Genomic DNA, 11,314 nt, shown 5'->3' with positions numbered 1-11,314 from the left:
GTATTCGTGTTGACGAATATCACCAGTCATATTCGTAAATCTATTTTGCACATTTTGCATTTGAATCAGGAATGATTCATGATTATAATATAATTATAGATTTATTGAAAGTAATTTACTAAAGTAATTTACTAAAATACCAGGTCAATTTTGATAAATAGCAGTTTTTAAAGTTCTCACTCGCTTTGATGTTACGCTAGGCCTAGGTAGCCAAGCACCAAGCAACACGTACCTGCGCTTCGCTCAAATTTACCGCAGTCATATTTTGGACGGCGCCCTCAATACTTCGTTGCCATGCGAAACAGATTTTTACTGGCTTACGAAAAACGAATACGTGTGCGTGACGTATCCGTTTTCGTTATCGTATTCGTAAGATTGCGAAAACTCCCTAATATCTGAATAAATGTTATCTGATTGATTGATTGACATGGGTGACGTCACAAGTTTAAATCTCAAATTAACTTTATCTTCAATATTTTGCAAAAATAATAAATAGCACGCCTAGTTGAGCAGTTAAATATGCAAATGAAATTCTACAATGTGCAAGTCATTTTTGTTCAACCAAATTAGTTTATTAAAAATGATTAATTAAATATTAAATCTAAATAGTCACGATTTTCTAGCAATGTTTTCAAGATATAGCCACTGTGACATACTTAATTGTAGTACATCTAAAATCCATTAACAATCAATCTATTTTTAAAATTAAACTAAGGAAATATCTTATCGTTGGTATTCCTATCTGATTTTATATACTCCGGTTTGATGATATTGTTGCTCTTCACTTTTTATATTTTAATTGTACTTTTTTTATATTATCTTTTATGCATTTGATATGTATTTTTTTATTATGTCTTTCACACTTCCATAATATGTCCTTTTTATGATCCTTGTTCACTTTCACATCTTTGATTTCTCTTGCAATGGACCCCATTGGAAATAAACTGACTTGTTGATTTTATGGGTCGTCCTTGAATCCATTCACTTTGGTTTTATTCAATTTTAATATTCCAATATTTTGTATTATTTTTGTTATGTATTTTAAATGTATTGCTGAATGGATGCTAAATGTATAAATAAACAAAAATAAAATAAATCAATTTATTGTTATTGCTAGAAAATCAAAAGAAATTATATTGTATATTATATACTTCATGAACATCAAAACTATTTTTGGAAGAGTTTCTTTTCTATTAAAACCGTAAAATGCTAACGATTATTAATTAATATCAATTTTAATTTTAATGTAGAAGATGAAGTTACATTTGGAAAAAATAAGTTACTTTTCTGCTGGATTCCTGGTAAGCTGCTTCGTCACATGGCTTAGTAGTCCAATGATGTTTCACAGCGACAAGAACACAACCAGGTAAAACTTTAACAATGCATACAAAAGTCAATAATAATAATTTATCATTTGAATATGAGGAGAATATTGTTACTTAGATTAAAAGATTACCGTTTGATAGCCTCGTGAATTTAGTTTTGCATTGTGTCTTGTTGATCGTTATCCTCGGCCACCCCAAAGAAATTAGGAAATTGTTGGTGGGTCAGGGAAACGCAATAGAAAAAACAATTCCTGTTATTGTATAAAAACCTATAAGCTAAAATCTCTGTGGGCGCTGTTTTCACATTAGTGGGTAATGCGTTTTTACATTTGTGGTTATTTTCACATTTGGTGGGTGATGCGTTTTCACATTTGTGGTGATGCGTTTTCACATTTGTGGGTGATACGTTTTCACATTTGTGGGTGATACGTTTCACATTTGTGGTTGTTTTCACATTTGTGAGAGTTTTCACATTTTTGGGGTTCAACAAGGTACCAAGTGAACTAATTAGATAGGCAGAACAAACGGGCTTTTGAAAGTGCGGCCGTTAACGGAGGTGTCCGCTTACGGAGGTTCAACTGTATAGCCTATTTCCTATAAAATAACTTTCCGCCCTTAAATTGAGTCCCAATATTATTGTCTTTCATTTATTTGCATTGGTCGAATAGGAAGTGTGATATCGTCCTCTACACTATCTTTGTTGTTGTTGTTGTGCGAACAACCAAGCTATTTAAACGCCTTCAGCATCCGATCAAACAATTGACCTACATAATCGTCGCTCCAATTACAAAAACTAATGTAACCTTTCAATTTAAACCACATACTTAATTTAATGTAGTAGCGATATAACTTGTTGCAACTAACTTACAGTTATAATATTTCTAATATACATATGTTTCATCATTTCTACAAATGCGTGATACGAACGATAGTTACATACGATCCACCCTGCTTTCACCTTGATTCAGAGGTTAGGTAAGGTTATTCATAACTATTTAGAGAGCCAATCGTTTTACCGTTCATTATAACAAATAATAAACGGCACTTGATAAAATATTAAACAATCGGACAGAAAGGAAACACTCAGTTGTTATAAATACATTATAGCCATATTAAGTGGTTTTCAATGGTTTAATGATGACGTCACCGGCAAATCATTCTATTATAACAATTTTAAGAGATAATTTCAAATGCTTATAGAATATTGTGATAATGTTTTTGTTCAGATTTCAATTTTATAATACGTCAATTTAAATAACTTCAATGTGCGAAGATCCAATGTATTCTTATAACGCTAATTAAAGTTGAATAGAAGATACTGGAGAAACTTAAATAATCCCAGATTGCTTTATAGCTATTTCGACCAGAAAAAAGGTATTCAAAAAGTATATAGGTATCCATATAATAAATATGTAGTAATTAAATAAATCCGCTGTACGGAAAAATAAGGTGAATAAATATATAATCATTATTTTATTTATGTAATAACTAGAAATGTCGAAGCCGACATAAGGACTCTGACAAACACAATGGATAGTAGGCCTACCACACCTAATAGACAACCTCAGAGAAAGATACTTCTAGATTGTGGCGGTAATGTCGCCTCTACTGTCAAGATGTTTCGTGAGACTTATCCTGGAGGAAAAGATTTCATCATCCATTCTTTCGAAATCGATGACCGTCTCTGCCCTTATTTTAGCCCGTATCATAACAATCATCATCTACACTGTCCTGTCGGGGTATCGGATCATGACGGTAGGTTATCATAATGTAAAACACTTATAGAATTCCCCTATTAAAAATTCGTTTGACTCCTATTAATATTTGTCACATTGACTTGGCGTCTTAATATAATTTTTTGTCTTTACAGTGGGTAAGTACTGTAGGCTCTTATTAAAGAGATTCAAATCTTCCTTGTCCAATAAAGTATGCGTATGTTTTATGGAAGGTTTTGATTTCCGAAGTAGGCTGATATATTTTTGTTTGTCACCTGGACCTAAAATACATAAAGAATGTGGCGCATGTTCTTTGAATGTCCAGGTAACAAGATAGATAAAAAAAATTTAAATATTGATGGTAGTAAAAGCTCTTTTAAAGAGCTCATTCTTGGCAGTGGAAATTGTACAAAAAACCAATTATATACCATCGCTACCTATTCTATTTATAAAATAAAAATATATAATGAATTAAAAAAACCGTTTTGTCAAAATCCATGGGTGGTCTTTAAATCTGTAGTTGATATGACTGCCGTAGGTTTGATTTAAATGTGTTTTATTATATTTATTTTACCATACAATGTAGCATAATTATATGCATGAATTAATTTTAAATATATTCAGTTTATATTACACAACAAAAGAGAAAAAAAAAGAAATGTATTTATTAAAAATAAATATGTAACAAAAATATGAAATAAATGTGAGTGAATCTCACAAAAGAGAAAAAAAGACTGTTTCCAATTCAAAAATTAACCGATAATTAATTGATAATTAACCGATAAACTAGCTGTGGAAACGGGGTTTAACCGATTCCAACGATTAACCTATATATATCTCATTCAAATCGAACACTGTAATTATCGGATAAATGCGATAATGTTTAGCCTTTGACCTGAATGACAAATCGATGCGCTGTGATTGGGCTCTTGGTTGTTCAGTCATGTCTAATCATGCGCAGAGCATTTTTTTAATAATTATCTGATTGGTTAAAAATTAACCGATAATTTTGTTATGGCTGCAGAAACACGCCAAAGGGACACTTTCTCATTCATTCATTCATAATGGTATATTTATTAAAATCATCTTCACAAACAAACTGATTGTGACAAATTTTTAAATTATTTTTATTTATTCATTTCCCAACCAACAGTGAGCTCATGGTTCACCACTTACAGGAGGGAACACAGACAAACACAGACAAACACGAACATATACAATAACAAACATTAAACTAAACTACTAACAATGTTACGAAACTTACGGAAATTATTACTAAAAATATCTAACTCAGGGTAAAAGAGTAAAAGAATTGTAAGTTTGACTTAATCTACTAATAAAACCATTTTTTAAAACATTTACTCTACTAAAAAGGAATATGAAAAGTAGCATTTCTTCTAAGACGACGACTAGGGACTCCAAGATAAAAATTACTAACTAAGTTACAGTCAAATAAAGAATTAATACATTTATACAAAAAAACAAGATCAAAAAAGGTTCTACGAGACTCAGGAGATCGGACATGGAAATGAAAGTCAGGATTCTGGTTGTGGCTGATGTAGCCTAAAAAACGGTTATGCAGACGCTGAATGCGCGTAGACTGAGTTTTCGAAATAGAATTAAAAATAACAGAACTGAAGTTGAGAATGGGATGGATAATTGGAATAATAAAGGTGGATTTTGGTTTGCCTGTCAAAATGTTTACAATTACGCCACATCAGCCCAAGCAGTCTATTGCACTTGCCAACAAGATAATCAATATGAAAAGAAAAACAAAGAGAACTATCAATAAAAACACCAAGATCTTTTTGCGATTGCACCCTATTAATGGGATTGTCATTAATTAAATAATTATAAAATAAAATGTTCTTTTTCAAAGTAATAGTTAAAATATTGCACTTTACTGGATTGAGGGACATACCCATAAAGCAGCCCAATAACATAGCTTGTCCAAATCCACCTGAAGCCTGTCAGCATCCTCAACACTACCAATAATTCTGTATAGCTTAACATCATCAGCAAACATAAGACATCTGGAGTGGGTGAAGAGTTTTGGGGTATCATTGACAAAAAGATTGAAAAGGAGAGGACCAAGAATCGATCCCCGAGGGACACCGGACTGAATAGGAAGCCATTCAGAGGATATACCCTCAATGACCACTCTCTGGAACCTACCATTAATATATTAAAAGGTACTTTAAATATTTTTAAAAGATGGCATAAAATAACATATAAAAAAATGAGAAACATACAATACATCATAAAAAACAATAAAATAAACGAGCACAACATCAAAACTGAATTGACAAAATTACCTAATATATTTTTTGTTATTCTTATTACTTCAAACATAATATTATACAGTGGAATAAAATTATTTCCAATACAGTAGTAACGAAACGAGGCAATATAATGGCTATATAGCACTACAACTATAGCAACCTCTAGGCCTATATTCAGTCGGATAACAACTAGGCCCCTGTTTATGCTTGGTTCTAATTTTAGAGGCGTTACGTTCCAATAATTTGTTTCTATCTTTCTATTTGTTTCCTAAAGCTCACGAACATTTTTTTTCTGTCATTAAAAAGGCAATATGACAGCATTTTGTGATGCAACATGGACGCCTACAAAATCTAACAAAATGCAATGGGGAGGAGGAAGTATGTTTGTCCGTAAATCGGAACGCGCCAATAATATAACTGGAGGTCGAAGACTATATAGTTACCGCAAAACAATCCCAACGATCAATCTTTCAAGATGGATTAAAGAAAATTTAAGAAAAGAAGATTATGTAATTTTTAAAATTGATATCCAAGGTGGTGAATTTTGTGTTCTTGACCAAATGCTGAAAGATGGGACATTTACGTGGATCGATAAGTAAGTAAGGGTAATTCTATTTCAATTCAACCAAAATGAAATTTGAAATCGTTTAAACAATATTAAACAGTTTGGATTGCCACATTTACCATTTTGGACTTTTGGCACACTTTGAAATGATTCTGGCTCACTGGGTATCATTGGTTAAATTCTTTGATCGGATTTTTGTTGACTATATACAGCTGACAATGGAGGTTGGGTGTTAGTGTCAGTCTATCATGTGACCACAACAAAAAACAGTTTTACCTTTGAATGGGACGAAACTAGCAATTCTATGTATTACGAAACCAACCAATCAGGTGTGATTATAATATTTAATTTTTTTGTATTTTCAGATATTATGGAGAATATCATTTAAGTCATCACGTGGGTTATAGCAAACATGAAAAGAAAAGGATTGTTAATGATGTTCGGAATAACATAGACATGGTGTTGTGGGAAGGAGAATTTCGTAACTATGTAGACTTTGATAAATTACATCCAATACAAGTAAGAGCAGTAGGGAAACACAATAATCCTTAGGCGGCAGAAAACACTCGGCATTCCCTATACCTACATTTAAGAAAGAAAAACTCCATAGATATTAAGGGTTAAAGAAACAAAAAATAATTCGAACATTAATAAAACTGCAATCTTTATCCACATAGGCCTAATGCCAAGTTGGTTTAGTTTTTATGTCTATAAAATAATTTTACGAGCCTAAGGCAACGTTTATGGCTTTCGCAAACAATGGATGAAAATAAATAGTTTTGGGGGATGGGTGAGGAAGGGTGGGAAAATAGCTCATAAAAATTCACCACAACTTACTACACTATATTCGTGCAGATAATCCTTTTGTTATTATGATTCGACCATGTGATGTCTTGACGCGATTGTTTTAAATATTGGAATCATCTGCATAAATCCTACCCCCACAGCCAATGGATGCCCCAACAAAATAATAAGCCTAACTACAATAACTTACAATTCCTACTGCTAACTCTAACATATTCATGATTTTGTTTAGATACCAGCATTAGCTGTAGGTAAAGCTGGTTCCACATACAAGAAATGCGTAAAAAATAACGACCTTGCTATTGTAATAACTATTGGGATGTGTAAGAAAGAAGCCGTAAAAGTAATGTCAACTTTAGCATCTTACAAACAAAAAATCCCTGTCACCGTGTTTGTGTACAGCGAGTTTGCTGTGCAATGGCCAGAACTGGTAACATCCTGGGCGAAAGTCGATGACATTGGTCTCCGAGGAACGCATCAGTATCCGCCTGGACATTTTGATCGGTTGCAGAAAGCATGGGTTAGAGAAGCTATCGTTACTGCTGAAATGCGGCTTAATGAAATCGGCATAACGCCAACTTACTTTCTACCAGATGAATTTAAAGAAAAGAGTGCGTTGCATACACAGTTAAGTACTCGAGCATTTAGAATCGTACAGCCAGCTTCGCAGTTCCCTCTCAAGAATGCTGGTAAGTGATGACATTTATTGATATTGTTTATAAATCAAAATCACGCTGGCAACATAAATGATTCGATAAATAAAACTTAATGGAGCATAATATGCGGTTAAGACAGTGGAACCATAATACCTTGCCATATTAACATCGGCAAGGGTTCGAGCCTCACTCTCTCCATGGTTCTGGTGGTAGAACAAGTCTTCTCAGATAAGGACTATAAACCGAAGGTCCAGTGTACACATCTGGCTCATGTGCACTTTAAAGAACCTATTACATCTTTCGAGACGGGTAGGGTGTACTATTATACACAGCCACTGTCACTCATTAAGAGGGCCCCTTGAATGTCATCATATGCTGTTTAGGGTCACCCTCTATAAATAAGGTGTAATAAAAAAAAAGAGATTGCCGGTTTAACAACTTAATGGAGGGAAAGTATGAACCGTCATCGTTTTAATACTACCATGCATTATTACCTTTTTATAACATACCTGATTGTATTCTTCTATTCTATTCAATTGATTGGATAATTGCGCATCACGTGCCGATCTGTATTAGTTCTACCTAACGGAAAAATTTTATCTTATAAATTAATGGGTTCTAAGACACGTTTAGCTTTTTTATACATATTTTGCGATTGTTTTGCCATGTGCTGTCTATAACTATCATACTCGTCCAAAGTTGAAGCACTACATGTCTTTTTGAATGGCCTAGCATGCCGGCAGGCTTATTTTTTTCCTGTTAGGTTAAGGCAGAAACTATAGAGGGCCTGAATCCACACATGAATATTTATGATGTGACGAAAACCCCTGTAAATAGTTGTCACGCGATAATCGAAAATGATCTCTCGTCGTCGCGCTGCTATGGTAGCTGCTGCAAAAAACACCCAAGAACCATGTAGCCGCGCCCTACGTACATATAGTATTAACAATTAAATGTAAATGAAATAATTGATTAAGAATTTGACACTAGTGTTTTAACCCTTCTGAAAAAATTACATACATGTTTTATGTTAGTCTAACATTGTACTTTCAGACATTTGTTTGTGAAATAATTACTTTATTTGACAAACAAAGTACATATATAATGAATTAAATTGATTAATTAAAAAACCACATATAACCTTTAGAATCATCAAGAACGGTTGTTACCTTCCTTTAATCATGGATAGGAGGTATAAACTACATGCTTTAATTGTATTCCACATTCATTGTTTATTATTTATGTTTTACTTTTTAAAATGACCTGCTACACACATGGTAACGAATGTGGTGCAAAATTATGACAATTAATCATGTGTTTTTAATTAGTAAATTTTTTGTTTTTGTGGTAATTAATTTGTATTTAAAAGCTCAATTTCAGGCAATATCATTCTCCAATCTCCAGTGTATACTGTATCACATGTATGTAGCTGATATGATGTGATCTAAGATCCTATGTTTGATGTAAAAGACTTCGTATGCAGATATATATTTTCTGTTCAAACCACATCCTATTTTTTAAGTTTAAAAAAATATCATAAAAAATCTCACCAATGAAATAAAAGATACACATTAGGCCTGGTAAGTAGGCCTATAGGCCTACAGTAGCATATAGTGCAATTGTGATTACACAGGTTTAATTATATTATAGCTAGGCCTACATACATATAAAACTATAAACTTTGTTGGTCTAGGCCTACACCTTATAGTAGTATAGTTAAAATAAAAAAACACCAACAAATTAAGTAATGTAGGATGTGCTATTATATATATTAAATTATGTTAAAATACCTGGAGTAGGCGAGCAAACAACTCAACAATAACATTACAACATGGAGAGAAAAAGAGTAGGTCTACAGTAACTTGCTCCGATCTGCACTACGAACGTGCATCACATCACCTTTCGAAAGGCATTGTAGGATAGAATAGAGCTAATGGGTGGCGCCATTTTGAGCCATGGAGTAGCGCTCCCGCATCAAATTAGAAAGCCAAAATAATAGAGGGATCTGCTAATACTATATGGGGATAGAGCAGAGCCATATATAAAAAGTTTCGACTTTGAATGGAGCAGAAGCCAGGTTTGTGTCCAACTATTCCTATTATATGTAGAGTATGGAGTTGAGTCTTTTGTTTTGAAAATGTATAACGTTCAAAAGGCTTTAACTATCGAATTTAATATCCAAACAATCAATTTGTTTAAAGGTTTTTGTTAAAATAATAAATTACAAAGTTACTGCGAACATGATTATAAACAACAAAAATATAAATTTCGGAACGGCTCTGGTTGTGCGCTTCATGCACGCTCTACGCGTGCGCGTTTAGTTTGTAAAGCGCGATGTTCGCAGTAATTTTATGATTTCATAATTATCTTAACAAAAACCTTTAAACAAATCGATTGTTTTTATATTAAATTCGATATTTAAAGCCTTGTGAATGTTATACATTTTTAAAGCAAATTACTCTTTATATAATTATGGCTCTGGGATAGAGTAATTGACTGAGCCCTCTATAGAAATTAATAGTTTTGACTTCCTAGTTTGGAGAGGGCGCTGCTCCGTGCTGTGAAATGGCGTCGCCCAGTTTGACCTTTAAACCCTGTACTTCCGATACTGTGTTTTGAATGCAAATTGAAGAACAGGAGATTCTTGTGTTATAAGTTATTTGATCACACAGACAGTGTGTGTTTGCAAGTATGACGTCATGAGCTCACGCATGCATCATGAATATCTATGATATATGCACGCCCTCTATAGTTTCTGTCTTAATCTAATTTAATCTCTCTGCATTCTTATACAGCGCCCTCTATAATGTTCCCTATTATGTCATAATTAATCATGAATTATTCATGATTTCTGCCCACGTTCGTCCTGGAAAAAAAATTACGCTTCCCGGCATAGTCTTCTGGATAAATTGAATACAATTTTTTGGAACAGTAGGTGCGTAATAAATGTTTTGTATTGTTGAATTGAGATAATATTCCATTCGAATTTCCTCTCTGTTACTGTAAGCATATTATATTCTAAATTATGCAAATAGGGGATAGGTCCTTAGGCATACGTATCACTAATAATATTGATTTCTTATATTTCCAGGTCTAACTGTAGACAATTATGATAAACTTCCTGATTTTACAAGGGCGGCGAAGGCGCTGGAGTTTATCCACGAACAGCTAGAAACCGAACATGGTGGAATCCTACGTTTGGACACGGACCTACCGGATACTCATATGATCATAGTTTTTTTGTTGGACTATCTGTTAGTCAATTCTGAATATAACATCATAACCTTAGATAAGTGTATTGTGTAATTTTGGTGTGGATTTTCGAAACGTCCAGAAGCAATATACCTATATATATTATATCATTTGCGTGTGTAGGCCTATACTATTATCAGGGACCTGATAACTTATGACGTCATAATGTATTTTCGTGTCGGCCAAAATATTGAACTTTTTGATATTACTACTACAGTATTAATTACTTTAAATATACTTGCCGATTGGCTACTTTGGATAATTTGCAATGTTTTAACAATTCAGTGTGGTGGCGGAAAAAGGGTTGTTGGAATATGTTGTATGTATGTAATTTTTAAATATACTCAATAAATACAATAGAAATTGTTCAGTTGTCGGCTAATAATGATGCATAGAAAGAGTAAATGCATAACAAGAAAGGAGGTGGTTGAAAGAATCAAGGAGGGCGGGGGAATAGATGTTAAAACAAGGCCATATACATGGCTGCACTGGCGTGCTCAAGTTAGTGTTTACCAACCGACCAACATAGTGAGCTGTAGCTCTAGGGATATGGTGGTTGTTAAGGTGAGGTTGATTAGTAGATTGATACTATACTCTGGAAAGAGAAATAATCATGTTAATAACTTACAATTTTTAAATAATGTTGTCACTTATTGTCACACTTTTTCCCTTATGTATTAAAATGCATATACCGTTTTTTTTATGGAAAAAACAT

The 11,314-nt window shown here is 33.2% G+C and overlaps 1 protein-coding gene across 1 annotated transcript; it reads left to right on the top strand.

Moving 5' to 3' along the window:
* Positions 1–1,253: 1,253 nt before the first annotated feature.
* On the top strand, positions 1,254–11,027 carry LOC140039395 (uncharacterized). The gene is made up of 6 exons (XM_072084997.1): positions 1,254–1,366; positions 2,818–3,080; positions 5,629–5,917; positions 6,253–6,406; positions 6,924–7,380; positions 10,439–11,027. The coding sequence occupies exons 1-6, from the start codon at positions 1,254–1,256 to the stop codon at positions 10,651–10,653; spliced, it is 1,491 nt and encodes a 496-aa protein (XP_071941098.1). The 3' UTR covers positions 10,654–11,027.
* Positions 11,028–11,314: the final 287 nt, after the last annotated feature.

Source organism: Antedon mediterranea, chromosome 2, assembly GCF_964355755.1.
Source record: "Antedon mediterranea chromosome 2, ecAntMedi1.1, whole genome shotgun sequence".
NCBI lineage: Eukaryota > Metazoa > Echinodermata > Crinoidea > Comatulida > Antedonidae > Antedon > Antedon mediterranea.
The sequence above is the reverse complement of the archived record's forward strand: the minus strand, read 5'-3'. Positions and strand labels throughout refer to the sequence as shown.